Here is a 23,420-nt window from a genome sequence, read left to right as displayed (position 1 = left end):
CCCTCCTGTACTGATCTTGCATATTAAGTCACTTTAGTTTGGTCACTTAAATGAACCCTAGAAACTAAATCTTTACACCTTCAAGAAAGCAGGTGTGTGTGTTTTTTTTTTGCTTTGGACATTTTCACGTCAATTATCTCAACTTCCTTTCATTCAGGCATAGTTTCATCACCTTATTAGCAGGCTTTGTGTGTCTGCTCCCTTCACTTCTGCATTCCCTCTATGCTCCATATTGTAGTGCCCATTCACAAATTCCTTAAAGCACGCATGGAGATGTCACATGTAGTCAGATTTTCCACAAAGCCACACATTAGTATAGCTTGCACAGAGATCAAGCTGTCATGACGTTAAGTGCTAAAAACAAGTCAGCAATTCCTGCTTTCTCTGTGACCGCAGGATTATACACCTTGGCAGTGAACAACATGAATGATTGGAGCAGGTGGGAAAGAAATTTCTTTGAAAATAACTTCTTTTAGAGGACAAATACTCATTTCTAAATTAATTGAGTGAGTATAATTAACAATCATACTAGACCTTGTGGAACACAAATTAATAAAGCTTGACATGTTACGAAAAAAACTATTACTCTTTCTGATAGGTTATCAGCTACACTGAGATTCGATGCCCTGATATTCGAAGTTGCCAACACATCTTTTCTTCTTGGTCTCAGTAGCAAGCCTTTCTCAGCAGTATTGAGAATGTAGAGTTTTTAATTCCTGTTTTTTAATTTTCTCCACTATTTTATGTGATTTAGTCTCTTTTAATGTACAGCATATTTCATTTAATGCTGTAACACATTTGTTCATGTTGTGATAGATAATCTTTTTCCAATGTCAGAAAAAGGCAGCCTTATGTCATTAGTTAAAACACTCATGTGTCTTGTACACCAAGTTGCCATATTATACCTCCTTTCTTAGAATCACTTTCTCAGTCTGCTGCAGCACACAGCTGGTTGAAGTGTGCAGCTGCATGGCTTCTCACTGCTTGAAAGCACATGTCTCCATGAACTCTTCAGCTTCTGTTGATAGCATTAGCGTTAACATCGTATGTGCTGTCATGCACAGATACAAATTTGCCTCCAGTTTTGTACAGCATGCATCAGCAGATTGGGAGAAGCCAGGTGGCCAGCCCGCACAACTCTGTCAATTCTTATTATGTGCTAAAAGGAATATGTAAATAAGCACTAACCTTCTCCCTCAAATGCAGTTGATTCTGTCTCATTAGTTGATAAATAAGTTATCTTTTGTTTTACCACATGACAAAAATAAAAACTGTGCAAAGCAATTTTGTCTGTTTACTTTGTTCTTTTATTTTTGTGTTGTATATGACACAATCACATGAGCATTGTACTGTGCAATAACTGTTTTTGACCACCCAGTGGCTGTCTTCATATAGTTGATAGGTAAAAAGAAGAGATGAAGAATCATCTTAGAATTTATAAAGTCTCCCAAGTTTTATTTTTATAGTAGGTTCAAATATGGCTTGTTTAAAATCTACAGTCAAGCTCCTCACCAAGGCCTTGAGAGCCCATGGGATGTCGACCAGCTGCTTCCTCAGCTGACTGCGATATAGAAGGGCATGCCACTTTCCCGGCCATTTTGCCAACTTTCCAGACCATGGAGCTACTACTTTCCATTAAAATAGCTGCTGAATTGCCATCACAAGGCTGAGTGCACCCCATACCAGCCCTCCCACCGAGGAAAAATCCTTGCAGTACTAGGAATTGAACCTGGGTTCTCCATGCGGCGGCCATCTAGGTATGCTGACCACTCAGCTACAAGGGTGGACAAACTCAATGAGCACCAAATAAATATAAATAGTTCATCATTTTTCCTTGTATGTACTGCTATTTTGCTTTTACCGTTTAAATAATACTAGCTATATTTAATTTTTTGGCATTACATTACAAGCAAACGGCTGTGGTGTTCATTCATATACAAGCATAGTCCTGTGGCACAGAAAAAAAAATATCCTTTCTTTCAAAGTTGCTCGCTGAAAAGGTGAAGAAGCAATCTACTGAGTAAGTGCTTTTGCCTATTACTTTTATGAATTTATGTAATTTGAAATATGACCTTTTCTCATATTTTAGGTGACTATAGTGTTTGGTGAACCTGCCTTCTTTTCATCTATTCTCCCATGGCACAATATCTACTTTTGGTACCTGAAAAATGAATTGAATCAACTTATAGCTGACACAGCTAATATCATTCCATGCCAGGCCAGTATATGGGGAATGGCAATAGAATTTGACCACCTGTGGAAAATAAGATCACCTCTTCGTACGGTTGAAGGATTTTCAATGATTAAGTTTGATGAATTAATAGATGTAAGTGTTTCAACCCTGTTAAGTCAATATGTTAAACAGTAAAGTAAACCGTAACACAGTAGCAGTTTTATTGTACAATTTTGTTTTGTTGCAGGCTTCCAGAAACATTAGTGACAGTCAGATCGAAGCTCATCCCCTGTGGGAGTATCCTGGACGCCCTATAACTTGTCCATTCCATGTAACAAAATTTGATTTTGCACAAAAATCATTCAGCGATAATATTGAAAAATCCGGACAAATAAACTGTGAATGGTTTGTAATTTATTTACTCAACATTTGCAATTTTTCATTGTTTCTCATGAGGTGTAAAACACGTGTAATGAATATAATTAGCCTCTCCATGGTGTAATCAAACCTTGATATATCAAAGCTCTAGGGAAGGCCAAATTCATCTGATATATAAAAAGTTTTCAGTCCATGATTTTTTTGTTAATGTACTGTGATTTCTTCACATTTGTGTGTGATATAGACCTTTCTTTAGTTTTGGTAATGTAAAATCAAGGTATATTGTGAACCATATTGTTGATTTTTTCTGAAATAACAATTTATAAGCTTAAAATAAAATACCTTTGTTGCAAAAAAATTAAACTCAGTAAAAGAATATGTAGCATGTACATTCACAGAAATCATTGTGTTTAAAAGTAATCTGTAATTTTGGCTTGCTTTAAATCTTTGGTCACCTGTGAGTCAATTTCATTGTCTGGAATTGTGACTCCTGAGAATGGATTATCCTCTACCTCCTCACACTTCTCCATGTACACTCTGATGGTGCCAAGAACAGCTTTGGCCTGCCTGGACATCACTAGCAGTGCTTCTTTGACTTCCTCTTCGTCATTGTTGCCATCTTCTTTTTCGTTCGCTGTCTTTGTGGAGTCAACAGTCTTGACTTTTGTTAGTGATCCTGCTACTGCAACATCATTGTTCCTAGCCACGAAATCTTGAAAACGAATGTGAACGGTGTTGAAGTGAGTCACCACTTTCATCCATTCGGACTGACAGGGGGTGTCTCCTGTAGGTATTGCATAAAATAAAAACTTTAATCAAAATCCCCATAAATCAGTGTCAGAATCAAGCTAAGATTGTACATGTTTTAAGTATTAAACCCATCAGCTGCTCATTTTCACCTGTCATAAAAATCCACATTTTCAGAAGCAATTGATCATCATTTGCTTCTTCACATTTCCCCACATTTTCTCCAGTATCTCGTAGCATCTAAAATTGTGATAGTTGTAGTGTTGACATCATCAATATTGCAGACTGTCATTCAGACCAACTTCATACCTGTAGTTTTCTTTGCCATTTGATTATTCCTTGTTCTACGGGCTGCAATTTCGACGTAGTATTAGGTGGTAAAAACTGTGCTGTCATGGATTTTAAAAAGAGGATAGCATTGTGTACACTGCAATTGTGCACAAACAACACTACTTTCCGTTTTCCCATCAAAATCCTTTAACCAGTTTTGAAAACACTTCTGAAGTCATCCACACTTTCTTATTCACAGTGTACTCCACAGGGAATGACTTACACGAATAAAAAAACCTCATGTTTTTTTTAGGTTTTCTGATTATAAGTGGCTCGAGTGTTCTGTACCTGTCATATTTGGTGCTAACGTAATGGTAACACAATCTTTGCTTTGCTTGCCCCTGTGACATTTTCCTCCTCAGAGTGTCAAATTTTTGTCTGGAAGACATTTGTAAAAATGTCCAAGTTCATCTGCATTAAAAGCTTCATCCAGTTTGTAATCTTGAAGGATCCTTTGCAATTCTAACTTCCATTTATCTCAAATTTTGTTGTTTATACTGGCACTTTCCCCATTCACTTTTCACAAAACAATATGTGTCTTATCCTGAAATTTTCTAACCACCCCTTACTCACATGAAACATATTGTGTGCCTTTTCTTTCAAAATAAGTCCACTGATGTTCACATTATTGTTCCTCTGTTCGCAGAACCGCTACACTTAATGCTGTTCTAAATCAGGGAAGTCAGCCTTTCATTGTTGTTTCCGATCTGTCCCTTCATCTGTGGTAATCATGCGGTCTTCATTCTTGATTATTGTCGAGTGTCCTTGCCAGAATGCCAAAATCTGCAGCTCTGTCTTTATTTTTCTTCACTCCCACTTTCACTTCGTCAGTTGACTTTTGCTTTTCAGTGATTGTCAGTCTTTTCTGCTTATAGTCCATGGTTGACACTTACAGCTCACACTTCCCTATTTGTGTGCACTTCAGTGTACAGAGGCACTATTTGAAAGACTTTGAAGTATAGAGATGACTTCAGTATAAAGAGTTTTTGTCCATTGAACTTCATGTATATAAGTAAAATCCGCCTTCTTGAGCTTTCCAAAAACTCTGATATAACAGCAGGTTTTCTTCAAAATATCAAGATTTTGGGCTTCCAAGGGAAGGGAAGTCTTTGACATATTGAGGTTTGACTGTATAAGTTGCTAGCACAGGTGATGCGAAAATACTTGAAATGGTGTTTGGAGGAATATGTGGGTAGAAATAAGCTTCAAAGACTTGAGCTGTTGATAATTGAGTAAAGTAAGTAGTGTCCGTGATCATTAGATTGTATATCTGAGTCATGCTTTAAACTGCTCCATTATGTTAGGATAACAGATACTGTTCATGATAAGTGATCCTGTGGATGGCACTGTTAATCCAACATTCCTTTTGCTACACAAACAAAATATCTCACTATGACCATCCACGTTAATTATTCACATTGGAAGCATTATCCATAGCCAGAGAAAGCAAGCAGAGCAACATCCACTGAGAGTTTGTCCAGGACTGTAGTGCTGGATTCCCATGCTGTTCCAATGTTAATTGAAAATGAAACCTACATTCATTCAGGATTTATTAAAGGGACTGTTGATTTATAATCAGTCTTTTTTAAAAATATCTTACTGATGATATTTTTACAGAAATAAGATTCATCAGTGGCACAGCCTGATTATAGTTTTGATGTGAAGCTGCTCCTTCTTTTTTTTTTTTAAAGCTGTATATATGTCACCTAATATGAATAAGAATTGAGCATGAGGCCTCTGCACTCTGCCTTCAGGGGGTTGTCACGGGTAAAGAGTAAACAGTGCATGCAGTGTTCATATCAGTTGAGCTTACAATTGAACTTATGTTGTTCGTTAATTGATCTCTTATTTTACTCCTGGCAGTCCTTGAATAATCTTCACAATATTTGAATTATGTGCCTGGTATTGCTTACTGTTGAGCTCTGAACAGAGTGTCTTTAAATGTGAGTTAAATATTGTTGGAACAAAATGTGACAATTGTGCTTGCAATGTCACAGTAAGCGGCAGTAATGGCAACGCAGTATGTTCTTTGCCAAATCTCTATTTCAGTGTTCAGGTAGGTCATATTTTCAGCTGATTTGGGTGACATGATATAATATGCTGCCTTCTAAAAAAGAGGCTCAACAAGATGTGAATGTCATTCTTTGACCAATGTGATCACTTGGCATAACACCAGTGAACCACATTTGGAATGCATTAGCACAAGGACTGGAGTATCTACAAATATCTTCACTGAAAGAATAATGGAAAGTGTGTCAGGTATCGCTTGGAACTTTGATGAATGGCTTGTTCCTTTACTGCCAGTGTTGTTGGGGACAAATTCCCACCATGTCTTGATGTAGTGCCATGCATCCTATCACACATTTATGTGAGATTACTGATAAAAGAGTTCTCCTGAAAATCCTGGTCAGGACCAGGGGACTAATATTATTTATAGTTTAATTTTGAGACAATATGTCGCACACCATTGTATGGAATCCATTATTGTGAATGTGGGCTTCATGCAGCATAGTCCTGTACTTGGTAAATTCGATCATGTCTTTCATCTGTAGTAACAATGTAGTTGATGCAGTGTCAGTACTTCATCTATTTTCTTACAATCTCAGCAATTTTCAATAGAATAAAACAGCAGCAGAAGAACTTTAGGTGCACTTCATTGTTTTTGTTGATGTTGTTTGTGTATGTGGGCTGGGGGGTTGGCATGCGCACACATTTGATGGCCAAACAACAATAGGTGTGTGTAACACTCAAATCATCCTTTGTACAGTTTGTAGTTGTATGAGTTTACAACATTTTTCTTATCACCAACCAGGATTTTATTTTGTTGCAGCAACAACATATGCAGGGACTCTTTAATTTTTTTATTTTATTTGAAAAGTTAAGCCACTGTTGGGACATCTAGGATTACTGACACCATTCCGTGCAAACCCCCCCCCCCCCCCCCCCCCCCCAATCAATAACATTGTCAGCTGTGATAGAAGTGTTCATTGCAGTATCCACTGATTTCTTTTTTTTTTTTTCACACAGCACCAGTTCTCCATGTGTTTTGCAATTTTTTCAATGTTAGTGTATGCCATAACAGAGCCTGGTGTATGTATATTCCATTGTTATAGAAAAATGTGTTTCCAGTTTTTCCCTTTTGCAGTACTTGATATGTCAATGTTCATCTTTAATTCAAGCTACTGTGAAACATATGAAACCAAACTACTTTCATTAATTAATTTTATAGGTCTGGAACTTGCCATGGTATAGCCCTTTGGGTTGACTGGCATTTGGATGCACAAGAAGAAAATGTTATTTCAACAGGACCAGTGTGTGTACCCAAACCTGGAGAACAAGTGTCGTGGGATATTCATACAAGACAAGGCATTTATTTTATGCCAGTCCACAGAACAGTGAAAAAAACTGATGTTCTCTTCTATAAACTTAATTTTTATTCAAAATCTGGAGAAATGATATTCGATTTTCAGATAATGAGTGAAAAGTGAACTAAAGACTTATATTCAGCACACATTCTTGAGCGAAGTTCCTGTATTGCAGCTCTTGTACGATGTTACTTGTTCTTAGTATATACAAACAAAAGCTGTTTCACAGCAAGCATGTGGACACACGCAAATACATACTCAGTTTAACACAGAAATTAAGAGCAAACTGATCTGCATATGTTACACATGTCATCATTGTTAATAGTTTATATAATTAAATGTGAACTGAAATGTAATTACACTATCTGTTTTATATGTACATTAGACATGTAGTATAAATCAGTGATATATTAATTAAAAAACTGTACCACCCACCTTTTTATACTTGCTGATATTTAGTTATTGATATTTATGACTGTGTAAATTAAAGTTATTTAATGACAATTGCCCTGTTTCATCATTGATGACATTATGTCTGTTTACTGCCTATTTCTTTTGGGTTCACGTGTCTACAACTGACAACATATCTGCAGTATGCAACACAATACATCCCTCATATATTACAATGAGCAGCTTATTTCCCACAGCATATATGATGCTTCTTTAGAGACTATAAGGGTCACTTCTGCTGGTAAGTATGATAAAACAGTTGGCAACTTGTATGCAGACTACAAGAAAAATAATTTATTATTATTATTTTGCAACAAAATACCAAAGGAAACTGTTAAAATTGGAATAATGGACTATCATCAGTAAGAAAAACTTTACTTACTCATTGCACTTTTACATTCTGTTTCAGCCTCTTGGAAAGGTTGCAAGTTAAATTACTTGTACAATATAACACACCCATCCTACTTATTCAAATACTATAAAATAACCTGCATAATATATACAAATGATACAAGTGAGTGTGTGGGTGTGTTTGAGGGAGGGGGAGAGACTGACCATAAGTAAGTATAAATTTGTAAATAATAATAATAATAATAATAATAATAATAATAATAATACAAAGCTTAAGGCAATGATGTAAATTTAGGAGACCTGATATCATCAGGTGAGGGAGTCACAGTGATTTTGCTGTATTATTTATTGTAAATGTTAATGTTTTGATCACATTTTATAAGAACACTTAGACAGTAACTGGCTTCAGTTCACTAGCAACCACCTCAGATCTATGGAAACAAACAAAAATTGCCTTTCAGTTAACGTAAAAACCACCTCAAAATTTTTAAAATTTTTTTGGAAGAAGTATTAAAACATTATTAGCGTGTGACTTACAGAATTATCGGTCCTGCAAAGATGGTCTGTTCATCTGCTCATAATAATAATAACAACGGGCACATTCCTCAGAAATGTTCACCTTGGATCATGCTGTGCGCTAATGATGTTCTACTGGCTGCTGAAGCCAAGAACAACCCTTAGCAACCGGTCCAAGCTTGGAAGAACCACCTTTGAACACTTTGGGCTATGCCTCAGAATAAAGAAAACCATATACCTGTCAACAGATGCAAATAATATGGACTCAATCAAAATTGACAAATAGAAATCTGCCACTGCAGTAAGTTGCTCGTCGCCTGAAATCACAAACTATATTATCAAAGCATGGCTTAAATGGTGGACAATGACTGGTGTGCTTCTGGGCCGACTCAAGTTGAAAATATACTGCTCTGCAGTCCATTTAGTTCCCTTATACAATTCAGAATGCTGGCCTACAATAAAAGAAGTGGAGCAAGAATTTGCTGTAGTGGAAACAAAAATGCTTCAGTGGACATCAGGTGTTACACTTCTTGACTCTGTGATCAATTACAAAATATGCAGGTGGTACGGAGTGGCACCTTTCATTGAAATGAGAGAAAGCTTTCATGATAAGGATGTTTACTGAGAGCAAACTAAGATTCGACAGTAAAACACAGGTTTTTATTGAAAATCTGTGATAAATTACTTATCAAGAGACGGGGGTAATGAAAGCTAGGTATCCTTCATATAGACCTCAAGATGCCAGGCCTCTACCCTAACCAACCACAAGATCCCATCAGGTGGATATGAGAGCCAACAGAGGGGAACCTGCTACATGGTGGGATAAATGTTGTGGAAGTAGAAGAAAGTAATTAATCTGAGTACATGATATCATCATCCTAACTTACCATATTTCTGCAGTAAATGTACATGGTCAAAGATGATATACAATTTCGCAAGCCTATATATTCTACATTAATGAAGCCAGAAACTGGGGTAAATTACGCATAGGAGTATTTAGTGATCATTTTCAAAACCGCCAATTTCACATGGGTACACCCATGCACATAGCTCATACAACTTGAGGTACCGTTTACAGTTACATTTAGGATTACAGTTTACAGTTTCCTCTCACAAATGTTCAATGTGCAACAAACATACAGGCAATTGCCAAACTTCTCCCCCACATTTGCGAACATATCTGGAATTACTGCAGTCACTGGTGGTGCTATGCAGCTTTACAGTTCAGCCAAAGTTGTTGAAAGGGGAGCACATAGATAGCATCTTCCACAAAACCTTACACGCAAAACAACATATACACTATGTGATCAAAAGTATCCGGACACCTGGTTGAAAATGGCTTAAACGTTTGTGGCACCCTCCATTGGTAATGCTGGAATTCAATATGGTGTTGGCACACCCTTAGTCTTGATGGCAGCTTCCACTCTTGCAGGCATACGTTCAGTCAGGTGCTGGAAGGTTTCTAGGGAAATGGCAGCCCATTCTTCACGGAGTGCTGCAATGAGGAGAGGTATCGATGTCGGTCGGTGAGGCCTGGCACGAAGTCAGTGTTCCAAAACATCCCAAAGGTGTTCTATAGGATTCAGGTCAGGACTCTGTGCAGGCCAGTCCATTACATGGGTGTTATTGTCGTGTAACCACTCTGCCACAGGCCATGCATTAAGAACAGGTGCTCAATCATGTTGAAAGATGCAATTGCCGTCCCCGAATTGCTCTTCAACAGTGGGAAGCAAGAAGGTGCTTACAACATCAATGTAGGCCTGTGCTGTGATAGTGCCATGCAAAACAACAAGAGATGCCAGCCCCCTCCATGAGAAACACAACCACACCATAACACCACTGCCACCAAATTTTACTGTTGGCACTACACACATTGGCAGATGACGTTCACCGGGGATTCACCATACCCATATCCTGCCATCGGATTGCCACATTGTGTACCGTGATTTGTCAGTCCACACAATGTTTTTCCACTGTTCAATCATCCAATGTTTACACTCCTTACACCAAGCGAAGCATTGTTTGGCATTTACCGGCATGATGTGTGGCTTATGAGAAGTCACTTGACAAGTTTTCTAACCACCCACCTAACTGTCATAGTACTTGCAGTGGATCCTGATGCAGTTTGGAATTCCTGTGTGATGATCTGGATAGGTATTTGCCTATTACACATTCGACCCTCTTCAACTGTCGGCGGTCTGTGTCAGTTAACAGATGAGGTCGGCCTGTCTGCTTTTGTGTTGTATGTGTCCCTTCATGTTTCCACTTTACCATCACATAGGAGACAGTGGACCCAGGGATTTTTAGTAGTGTGGAAATCTCTCGTACAGATGTTTGACGCAAGTGGCACCCCAATCACCTGACCAGGTTCTAAGTCCGTGAGTTCCGCAGAGCACCAAATTCTGCTCTCACAATATCTAATGACTACTGAGGTCGCTGATATGGAGTACATGACAGTAGGTAGCAGCAAAATGGACCTAATATGAAAACCACGTTTTTGGGGGCGTCCGGATACTTTTGATCACATATTGTACCATGAAGTCAGTTGACCATGAAGGCCAATGATGCAATGTGAGAGCTGCTCACTCCTTATGGCCAATCCATGTTCGAGGCAGCCCACTGTTGAGAAATGCTCTTGCACACAGGTCAGTGCAGTTGTGCTATGTCCTGTTGTAAAACAAAATTTTCAGTATGTTTTTATAATTGTGTAATGAGCTCACAAGCTAGCTGCACCAGGGAGACCATTAACAGCAACCACATGAACTGAAAACTTACATATATAGCCTAGGTACACTTTATTTAGATGTGCAAGTTGGTGTCTTCATTCATGCAGAAAATATAGTTCTGTGAACTATTTGAAACACTCAGTACGTAGAATATCGAGAGATGTTCAATGTTAGTACAAGTGAAGTGATAATGTTCTGCTCTGTAGATTGGCAGTTGAATACAATGATTTATGTTTGTAAGTGCCTCACGTGCTCTATGGCAGTAAGAGCACTGGAATGATGGTCACAAACATGCAGAATTGATGATCACAGCTTTCAATGCCCTTGTGAAGGAATGATGTAGTGCCATATTCCTAAGTGCTATGCCCAAGGGTGAATAGAATGTTACTTCATAATCCCCACACGTATGGATAGAAGAGCAGAAATATGTAATAACATAAGGCTAGTGTAAAGAAAACCGATCTCCTACATATGTATCATACAAGGAAACTTCAAAAAGTTGCACATTATCATGGCAGGCCAAGTAACTGTTACTGAATATTGCACACTGCACTTCAAAGTTACACAAACACGACTTTTTTTTTGACATAGTCACCAAGTATCCTATAAACAATGGTTGGAACACTGTACCGATCATTCAATCCCTTGATGATGATGATGATAACAAACTTCTGTTTCACATAGCCATGCAAGAACTGTTACGTAAGTGTCCTCATTGTTGCAAAATCTCACCCTCCCCCAAATAAAAAGATATTCTTTCAGCTTGTCTAAAAGATTAAAATCTCATGGTGCAAGATCTGGACTGTATGCCTCACTCAGTTCTGTGGATCATGGTTAAATTATTGGCACCATTTCACTATGAATGGATGTGACATTGGATTTGGTCCATAAACTGCCAAGATTTAACAGAGAATCTATATTCAAATTAGACTTTTGCTCACAAGAATCTTACTGTCCATTGTACTTCAGTTTCAAGTATGTCTCCAATTTCCATGCAATTTCACTTGTGCACAGATGTACCTGTTACCCAAATGCATTAAAACTATGTCTGCAGGAAACCGGCATGTGTACACTTCACTGACAATGTTCTGTCTCTGTTGTGTGGGACAACATGTGTAATTTACTTTCTGGAGTTCCTACATACTTATGATGAAACAATGGAAAAGTATAATCCCTGAAATACATATAAAATCTTTCAGCCCCTAACATATTGTTATTAGCAGTTTGAGCACCAATAACTTACTAGTTGATGACTGAGTGCCTTAAAATAATTTCTGGCAGTTCAAGCCTATTCTATTTTTGTTTCTGAAAACAAATATGACATAGCACTTTGTATCCTGGAGCATTCACAAAATATGGAATGCTCACAATTTCCTCTTCACTGCCATCAGCATGTATTACAAGTACCGATTAGATTAGATTAATACTAGTTCCATGGGTCATGAATACGATATTTCGTAATGATGTGGAACGAGTCGAATTTTCCAATACATGACATAATTAGGTTAATTTAACAACATACTTAAGTTAATATAACAACTTTATTTTTTTGTGTTTTTTTTGTTTTCCTTTATTTTTTATTTTATTTTTTTTAATATTTTTGTTTTTTTCTTTTTTTTCTTAATTTATATCTAAAAATTCCTCTATGGAGTAGAAGGAGTTGTCATTCAGAAATTCTTTTAATTTCTTCTTAAATACTTGTTGGTTATCTGTCAGACTTTTGATACTATTTGGTAAGTGACCAAAGACTTTAGTGCCAGTATAATTCACCCCTTTCTGTGCCAAAGTTAGATTTAATCTTGAATAGTGAAGATCGTCCTTTCTCCTAGTATTGTAGTTATGCACACTGCTATTACTTTTGAATTGGGTTTGGTTGTTAATAACAAATTTCATAAGAGAGTATATATACTGAGAAGCTACTGTGAATATCCCTAGATCCTTAAATAAATGTGTGCAGGATGATCTTGGGTGGACTCCAGCTATTATTCTGATTACACGCTTTTGTGCAATAAATACTTTATTCCTCAGTGATGAATTACCCCAAAATATGATGTCATATGAAAGCAATGAGTGAAAATAGGCGTAGTAAGCTAATTTACTAAGATGTTTATCACCAAAATTTGCAATGACCCTTATTGCATAAGTAGCTGAACTCAAACGTTTCAGCAGATCATCAATGTGTTTCTTCCAATTTAATCTCTCATCAATGGACATACCTAAAAATTTGGAATATTCTACCCTAGCTATATGCTTCTGATTAAGATCTATATTTATTAATGGCGTCATACCATTCACTGTACGGAACTGTATGTACTGTCTCTTATCAAAATTCAGTGAGAGTCCGTTTACAAGGAACCACTTAGTAATTTTCTGAAAGACAGTATTGACAATTTCATCAGTTAATTCTTGTTTCTCAGGTGTGATTACTATACTTGTATCATCAGCAAAGAGAACTAACTTTGCCTCTTCATGAATATAGAATGGCAAGTCATTAATGTATAATAAGAACAACAAAGGACCCAAGACTGACCCTTGTGGAACCCCATTCTTGATAGTTCCCCAGTTTGAGGAATGTGCTGATCTTTGCATGTTACGAGAACTACTTATTTCAACTTTCTGCACTCTTCCAGTTAGGTACGAATTAAACCATTTGTGCACTGTCCCACTCATGCCACAATACTTGAGCTTGTCTAGTAGAATTTCATGATTTACACAATCAAAAGCCTTTGAGAGATCACAAAAAATCCCAATGGGTGGTGTTCGGTTATTCAGATCATTCAAAATTTGACTGGTGAAAGCATATATGGCATTTTCTGTTGAAAAACCTTTCTGGAAACCAAACTGACATTTTGTTAGTACTTCATTTTTACAGATATGTGAAGCTACTCTTGAATACATTACTTTCTCAAAAATTTTGGATAAAGCTGTTAGAAGGGAGATTGGATGGTAATTGTTGACATCCTGATCTATCCCCCTTTTTATGCAAAGGTATAACAATAGCATATTTCAGTCTATCAGGGAAAATGCCCTGTTCCAGAGAGCTATTACACAGGTGGCTGAGAATCTTACTTATCTGTTGAGAACAAGCTTTTAGTATTTTGCTGGAAATGCCATCAATTCCATGTGAGTTTTTGCTTTTGAGCAAGTTTATTATTTTCCTAATTTCAGAGGGAGAAGTGGGTGAGATTTCAATTGTATCAAATTGCATAGGTATGGCCTCTTCCATTAACAGCCTAGCATCTTCTAATGAACACCTGGATCCTACTATATCCACAACATTTAGAAAATGATTATTAAAAATATTTTCAACTTCTGACTTTTTGTTTGTAAAGTTTTCATTCAATTTGATGCTAATACTGTCTTCCTCTGCTCTTGGTTGACCTGTTTCTCTTTTAATAATATTCCAAATTGTTTTAATTTTATTATCAGAGTTGCTGATTTCAGACATGATACACATACTCCTGGATTTTTTAATAACTTTTCTTAATATAACACAGTAGTTTTTATAATTTTTGATAGTTTCTGGGTCACTACTCTTTCTTGCTGTCAGATACATTTCCCTTTTCTGGTTACAAGATATTTTTATACCCTTAGTAAGCCATGGTTTGTTACAAGGTTTCTTACGAGTATATTTAACTATTTTCTTGGGGAAGCAGTTTTCAAATGCATTTACAAAAATGTCATGAAATAAATTATATTTTAAATTGGCATCAGGTTCACGGTACACCTCATCCCATTCTAACTGCTGTAGGCTTTCCCTGAAATTTGCAATTGTTAAATTGTTGACTGAACGTACTACTTTGGAGGACTGTTTAGTATTGCTGAATGGAGCTATGTCATATATTGTAACTAGCTGTGCACCATGATCAGAAAGACCATTCTCAACAGGCTGAGCATTTATCTGGTTAAACTTATCTTGGTCTATAAAGAAGTTATCTATCAGTGAGCTGCTATCCTTTACCACCCGAGTAGGAAAATCAATAACGGGTGTCAAATTGAAAGAACCGAGTAATACTTCAAGGTCATTTTTCCTATTACCCTCTTTCAGAGAATCTACATTGAAGTCCCCACAAATAATAATTTGCTTCCCCCTGTCTGACAGATAGCACAACAAGGAGTCCAAATTTTTCAGAAATAGATGAAAATTTCCTGATGGGGACCTATATACAGTTACAATTGTAAATGTGCCTTTATTTAATTTAAGCTCACAGGCACATGCTTCTATGTGTTTCTCTACACAAAACTTTTTTGTTTCTATACTTTTTGCACAATGATAACTTTTGACATATATGGCAACTCCTCCTTTCTCCATATTTTCTCTCATTACATTGCAGAGAGCTTATAACCACTTACATTTACCTTATCCATATCAGTAACAATGTGATGCTCAGACAGGCATAGTATATCTATTTCATTCTCAGCTTCTAAATCTTCCAAACAAACCAGAAGCTCATCTACTTTATTCTTTAAACTCCCAATATTTTGATGAAATATACTTACATTATTTTTAATTATACTTTTATGAGAACCTTTCCTTATACTAACATTTGCAGTACTCTCCTGTCTGAGTTTCTCATTGTGCTTAGGCCTAGTTCCTATACCAGTGGTCACATGGTGTTCAGAGAGGCAGATTATGTCAGTTGGGTTGGGTGACTTTAGTTCATCAATGCAATTACCTAGGACTGAGATACAACTTGGTGGAGATAAAATTTCTGGCGATTGGTGAAAATTTATAATTGATAGCTGTGATTGGTGATCCAATGTGCTAGAATTGTGCTGTTGAATTTCTTTCGGAGATTTGTTTCAATCCTGACCTCTCGTAGAACTTGACATCTTTCTGTCTTACCTATCCTAAAAAAGGTGCTGCTCCAACACCTGTAACCACTGGTATTTTACCATTCATGGCAGTGCCTCCCCCCCTTAAATTTCCTGCTATTACCCCAGCCAGTTTCCCCTTCCCTTTCCTGTTGAGATGTAGGCCGTGCCTGGTATAGTCCCACCTACTGAGATAATCAACAGGAACCACACCAATATGAGCCCCCGCACCCGACACAAGCAGCCGTTCCAACTCCAAATTAACTCTCCCAACAGAAGAGTTCAAATGAGGCCGGTCATGGCGTCTCAGGACAGATACAAATTCAACATTGGTGTGTCTCGATGCCGACGCAATCTTTACCAGGTCACACTCTATACTGTACCCAGGATCTCTGTCGATGCTGTTCCCTGGCCCTCCCACAATAACCACGGTGTCTTCCCTGGTAAATCCTTTACAGAGTGAACCTAAATCCTCTGTCACCTGATCCAGACTAGCACTTGGTTTGAAAAAATTTGTGACCTGGTATTCTGGTCCTAATTCCTCCTGCAGAAGTTGGCCTACACCTCTGGCATGAGAACTGCCTAACAACAAAACTTTCTTCCTTTTCGATGACTTTCCTACATTCTTTTTCAATTTCCTATTGAAAGTTTGTTGTGTCCTGTCTACACCTACCTCTGCTTGAGGCTCATCAGTTTCTAACTGAAGCAACAGGTCAAACTTATTTTTGACATTCACCACAAAACTGTCAGACTTAGTTCTAGGCCTGTTCCTTCTGCTACCTGTTGCCACTTCCCACCTCTCTTTGCCCTTCTCCCTCCTTAACCTGTCCAGATCTTCCCTAGCCTGATCTAGCTCAGCCTGAAGGGCAGCAATTTTCCCCTCCTTTTCCACTATCTTCCTATCTCTGCTGCAAATCCTACATAACCACTGATGAGCCTGATCCACTTTCCCAACACCCACGCCACTGCAGTCCCCCCAGTGAAAAAAACTACTGCATCCATCACACCAAACCCCGGAACTAACAATTCTACGGCAAGTCAGGCACTTCTCACTCATGGCAAAAATAATACTTTAGCTAGAATAAATCAATTAAATTACCGAAAATCAGAAAAGACGTTACAAGAATTAAGCCTATTCACAAATGTATATAAGCAAGTTTCTGATTTGAAATTCCGCTGGTTTTCTGAGATCTGTATTAAAACAACGAAGGTATACGCTATTTATTATATATTTCACTCGATGGAATGAAAAAAGGGCAATCAAACGAGATACTTTAACTTTGATTCTCCAAAAACGTTACGAGAATAGGCCTATAAACAAATGTATATAGGCAAGTTTCTGATATAAAGTTACGCTGTTTTTCTGAAATCTGTATTAAAACAATGAAGTTATACGCTATTTATGGTAGTTTACTTATTTGTTACCGAGAAACTAGTTAAATTACCTTGAAACAAGAAACAAACACGTTTACAAAATTTAAGCCTAAGCACGACTTCGCGAAGTTACGATCTTTTCGTGTTTTCTGAAAAAATACGCAAATAAAAGTCAAACCTTTAACGGCAAGACTAAACGATACACTAATGCACGTATTTAATTTGTTGTCAGCGTTAAACTAAATTATATTCCTGTCTAAATCACTTAACTTTCTGGAAATGGTTTCTGGCGTCACTTACTCGGCGGCCATCTTGATGCGACCCCCAGTGTAGTACAGTGGTCTTCTACTCACACCAAACAAATGATATAGTTCAGATGAAATCAGTGAATATGCTTTGTGCGTCATTGGATGTTGCAAGCAAGTTCTATGCATGCTGCTCGCTGTAAAGAGAAAGCCACACCCCTATTTATGGATCATCCTTTTCACCCATTCCACAAGAGTGTGAGCTCCTACACAATCACATCAGAAATGCTCCCACGAGTCTCATTCATGTTTTATGAAGAGTCTAGACATGCACTTTCACTTGCCAGCACTTTCATTTGCATGCTCTTATGTCTCCCCAAGGGTTCTGAATATTTTGTTGGATATGTTAACAGTATGAGGCTGCCTAAGTGTGCTCACATTATGAGTGATAGTGTAAGTCCCTCGGTGTGACACTTATGTCTTTATAAAGTAATGTTTCCAGCAGGACCAGTTTCTAATACTCATGTTAACAGTGTTGCAGAGATGGTTCTCAAAGCACAAGCTCTTCTAAACTGACCTGTTTACCCTAGACATCAAGCCAGTCAAAAAGGTTTAAGTGCTTGCAAAAAGTAGTAAGTAAACAGCATGTGCACTTTTTTAAGCTTTATTTGGTACAATAGGACTAGAATTAACAATCAGTTACACAACAGGTACAATGTTTTAAATAATGAGAAAAATTTGGCTTCCTTTTGCAAAATAATTTGTCAAGCATCAAAAAAGCCTGGAATACAGTAATATTTTATCAAATTATTGTTCAGTGTTTTGGTACAGTCTGCTTCGAGACACAATTCGAAGTTTGCTCCTTTTCTTTTACAAGAAAACAGTCAAAACTGAATTTTAAAGCAAAGCATTGCTTATTTTGTGTAGGTAGCATGAATTGGTACTAGTTGCTTTGCTACAGTTTATACTTATCCAGAAATGTTTCATTCTGTTACAAGCTTGCTTTCTACATCAACTGCAATACAAGCGTCTCGCATCTGGTAACATCCAGAAATGTTTAGAGACATGATTATAAGACTTTCAAAATGCCATTCAACATACATTCCAATCTACATGGACAAAGCACCTAACAGTTCGCTACATTCATAAATTATATCTTAATTTACTGTAAAATCTTTACAAAACATATTTCAACTTTTGATATAAAAACATTGCATGGACTAGTCAGTTATCAAAACAACTGCTGAGTATATTACAAACAGAATAGAAAACGTTAAAAATGTATCTGTATACATAATACAGAGCCAGCAACATTTGTACTTACAAGACATAGCCCTATAATTACATTTTTGTATATTTTACTGTTGTTTGATACTTATAAAAAACCATCAAAGGCAATTTTTCCTCCAATATATAGTTAAAAAGAGTTTAAGTACATACTAGTGCATGATTATATGAAATACAACAAAAAAATTCCAAAGCAATTAATTTCCAGGAGTGTGCTAGTAGTTACAGTGTGATATCCATTATTACAAAAAGTTTAACCATGAAAGGTGTCTTCTGAGGTATTTCAAATCTCATATTTGTGGTTTATTTGAAGTTTAGTACAAAAGTTCATGTGCTTTTGTGAGAGCAGGATGGTTATTGATCCCTTATTAAATAAAAAGGCACACATTCATTTTGATATTATTAGTGCCCTGTGAGGCCTATAATCAACCAGGTCTACTAGGTTGTATTTATACAAAACTGAAATTGAAATAGTCAGGAAGTATAAAACTCAGCCACCATAAAAATATATCAAGAGTAACACAAGATTTTCATATGCTTCAGGTGCAACACGTTGCTTTTATTTTTTTTTTTTTAATTTATCGAGACTGTTTACTTAAGAGAAAGGAGGATGTGTAAAAGAAAAGACTGGCTAAGAACTGCATTCTGATTTTACATATCAGATGTGAAAATCATTACACACTGATGTTTCCCATTATATTCAGTCTTCTCAGATGCAAATCTGATAAAATACTTCTATCAAACTAACTAATCATCCTTCTGATGAACACAATTGTATCTACATAAAAGAATTCTATGAATATTACTTATATAACTAAATGCAATGGAACTTAAAATTAAAACATTAAGTCACAGTAAAGCCTAGCCTAAAAGTTCACAATTAAAATTAAAGCACTGATATTTTTGTTGGCCTTTTGCCAATCAGTCATGCAAAGTGTTTAATAGATTTAGTATATATTTCATGCATTTTAACACTGAAAGCACCACTGACGACCATGTGCCATCTTCCTCCCCATCATTCTTTTTTCTTACAATAAAAGTTATCAATGTTTTATTATATGTAACATTGAATAGTTATATTGACAAGTAGATCAGCTAATTTGCCCCCAGGTTTGAAAGCTTTTGTGGTTCCCTCTCCTCTGGATGATAATTAGAAATTTTGAATCAGTTTACACGAAACAAAAATTACAGTTAGAAATATTTAACAGCACTTAAAATTATTACTAGTTAAATCTTATTCATGTTAGCTTTTCATGGTATATACACAAGTTACTCTCTCATAAAATTACTGTTCTTTGGGTTAAACTAGAAAACCAGTTAATAGTGTGCATCAAGCTGGTTGTTTTCATTATACGTACAATATTTCGATGACCAACACAGCTGTCTATTTCAGGTGTTCTGCGTTTTACTGCTGTGTGTACCTGCTGCCTGGACCAGTCTGGTTAAGAATCCAGGCAGGAAGCACACATAGCAACAAAGCTCCAAACACTGTGGTTGGACTCGTGGCAACAGGTATAAATAACAGCAAAACTCCCGGCACCTGAAGAAGACAGCAGGGTCTGTCTTTGAAATATTGTGGTTAGAATTAAAATAACAATTCAGCAGAACGTCTGGAAGCACATAAGTAATCAATCATGCAGAGAAAACCTGAGGATTACAAATCTAGTAACACAATTTTGATAAAATTATGCAATGAATACTTTAATAAAAACATTTGGAAAAAAATCCTGATGTAAAATGTACAGAAAATAACCAAATTAGATGGAGAGTAAGTAAATTGTGTAGATCATGTTTGAGAATATGAGAGAACAAGAGAAAGAGAATTTAAGTTCATAAGGAAGCTATTTAGTAAGATATAGTGCCCTACCAATAACAAGATCACTAGATACAGAGCCCAAGTTTTTATAGAGGAAGAAAATTGTCTGTGTCCTATGGAAAAGCCATTTATCTTCGGAAACAACAGAAAATCAAAATTGTGATAGCTCATATCACCAGAATACAAGTATTGTGTTCTAACAACTGTGACAAATCTTTTGTTAACAGAAATACTATATTTGCTATTTGCTTCATTTTTATAGTTAGTTATTCTGCAAGGAAATACACAAATGAGATTGGACAGACACATTAAGAATAAACACCAAATGATGAGTTTTTTGGATGAGCATTTTCTTCCTTGGAATGAGAGAGACAAAAGACAACAGCCAAGGACACTGTGAAGGGTAATCTGTAACACTTATAAAGGCTGTGTGCACTGAAATAATGCAGTACCTAAATTCATTGCCAATGGATGATGAGAGATAGCATTAAGTAATAGTGCAAACACACACATAATGTTGCTTTTAAATAAACAGACAGAGGCTAACTTTTGATGAGAACTACACTAGTAAGCATGTCAAATTTAATATACAGTAACAATGCTGGTTCCCAGGTGTCTCTTAATTTGCTTGAGATGTTCCTCAGTGCTGATTTAAATTGTTTCTAGAATTTAGTTTTCTGTAATCGCATTCCTGAATTTTAAAATACACTTTCAATTAAACACAGAACCACCACCTGTTGTTACATGTGAAGAGAATGTTACAGTTGTTGCACAACATCTATTTATTACACTTCCGTTCATGTGCAACATTCTAAAATTCCTATACTGGTCAAAAGAAAATGTCATATATGACCTACCATTCTCTGGTTGGAAGATATAGATGTTATGAATTATTTAGCTAGATAATTTGAAACACATACTAGTAAGAACACATCAGTTCATGTAATAAATGGTACAGTATCAGGAAGTTTACATTATTTCTGTCATTTAATATTCATTGACTTGGCTCTGAGCACTATGGGACTTAACATCTATGATCATCAGTCCTATTCATTGACTTGCGCACAACTTAGTTGACCTGTAATTCTCAATGTTATGGTGTATCAAGTTATCTGGAAAGAAGATTTTGTATCACCTTAGAGCCTTTCAATAAATCACATATGTGAGACATGCAAATATCAGCAACACGTAAAAGAAAATATGACTCTGCCAAGGCCTGGTCTGGTCTGTTCTGTTGTACCACTCATTCAAAATTTTATGTACAAAGTCACTTAATACAATCAGATACATCAAAATATCACTTAATTGAATTTCAACCATTTCATAATACTGAAGGGACATACCACAGCTACAGACTTTGTGGTTTTATACAACTTTCCAAAACTATAGAAGCCAAAACCAACTCCTATACTTGAATGTTGGAAGACCTACCAGATGAAAATATTGCCTTAAAATGTACTTTTACAAAATTCTATGTGAAATACACAACTGTATAAATGTTGACAGAAATGAATGCACTTTCAACTTATGGTGAAAAAACAGCAAATCAGTGAAAGAGATACACACACCAATGGATAAAATATTAATGGAATAGCGAATATGATACTAAAAGGGGAGAGCACATGAACAACCTTCCCCTCCTGAAAGCACAATATGTGTCTTCAAGACAAATTACTAGAGTGCAGAAGTATACCTTAATTTAAAACCTGAGAAAATATAGTTATTTTTTAAATCCGCATCAGCATTATACTGCAAACAATGCACATTCCCATAAGTTATTTATTTTAATTTACTGTTTTCCACTTTAAAATTATAACATTTCTTTCTTTTTTCCACACAAATCAGTTATGTAACATCACATTTCACAAAACAAATAGTGGGTAGGTTTTACAAAATTTTATAGAAGCTGTCTTCTGTACGTATGTGCTAATTTCAGATGAATCATTACAAGAGATTTTAAATAACTGGGAAGACCAATTAACCAAGTAAATCACATGAGTTTAGGCAGTGGATTTATTGGGCCACACACTCCATTCATTTTATTTGAAAATCTTGTCCAGTGTTCTTTTCTGTGCAGTTCTTGTTTCATTTTCATTCCTTGTCTTGGCATGAAACGATGAGAATATAAAGTTACAGTTTCAGCTGGAAATCTATGTAATGAAGCATTGTTAAAGTTGAAGGAAAGTGGTCCTGCTTCTGATGGACAACCAGTATTTTTTTCTTTTGAGATATATAAGATGTTACAGAAGATATTAATCTACCCATCTTGCTTTACATAACACACATGCACAAATAACACTATAAATACAGGCTCAGAAAATAGTTTCCTCTCTCTTTGAAATATGTCATGCACAAAAACACCATAGTGGCTAATAAGAGAACTTGGTTCCACTACTAGCTCACAGACCTTGAAGGGTGAATATTATTATTAAAAAAAAAGACCATTTTTTAATGCACAAGGGTGTGATTCTACACATGTCAGTTGGCAGTGCTACTTTTTGTAATTTATCTTTTATATCGGTGAAAAGTATAAAATTCAATTCTGAATACTTCTTTTCATAGCTGCCACCAGGCATTACAATCTCTCTATTGTGTTGTCTTTGATATGCATCAGCAAATGCTTCATAATGTGAACAGTGGGTACTGTGTACCACTACTGTTACAAATGACACACTATAACTCATTACTCTTATCATAAAAAATTCTTATTATGAAAGTTGCTAGTTAGAAAATCTTCAATAGACAACTGAAGGAGGACAATAATGTAAAAAGGATAGCTAGCTACTCACTATATAGAGGAGATGTTGAGTCGCAGACAGGCACAACAAAAAGACTGCTGAACAAGTA

General features: G+C 36.3%; 1 protein-coding gene across 3 annotated transcripts in view; it reads left to right on the top strand.

Annotated features, from left to right (window-relative positions):
• LOC124605670 (protein arginine N-methyltransferase 7-like) overlaps positions 1-7,464 on the top strand; it is a 134,311-nt gene extending 126,847 nt beyond the window's left edge. For 2 of the 3 annotated variants that reach the window (XM_047137515.1, XM_047137514.1), the window contains exons 7-9: positions 2,090-2,326; positions 2,421-2,578; positions 6,858-7,463. In XM_047137515.1, the coding sequence (XP_046993471.1) occupies positions 2,090-2,326; positions 2,421-2,578; positions 6,858-7,116 (654 nt within the window). In that variant the 3' untranslated portion in view covers positions 7,117-7,463. Of the gene's footprint in view, positions 1-2,089; positions 2,327-2,420; positions 2,579-6,857 lie in introns of all 3 variants that reach the window. The other variant, XM_047137516.1, reaches the window with a different exon arrangement.
• The last annotated feature ends 15,956 nt before the right edge of the window (positions 7,465-23,420 follow it).

This window comes from Schistocerca americana, chromosome 3 (assembly GCF_021461395.2).
Source record: "Schistocerca americana isolate TAMUIC-IGC-003095 chromosome 3, iqSchAmer2.1, whole genome shotgun sequence".
Taxonomy (NCBI): Eukaryota; Metazoa; Arthropoda; class Insecta; order Orthoptera; family Acrididae; genus Schistocerca; species Schistocerca americana.
Note: the sequence above shows the minus strand (reverse complement) of the source record. Positions and strands in the feature narration are given on the sequence as shown.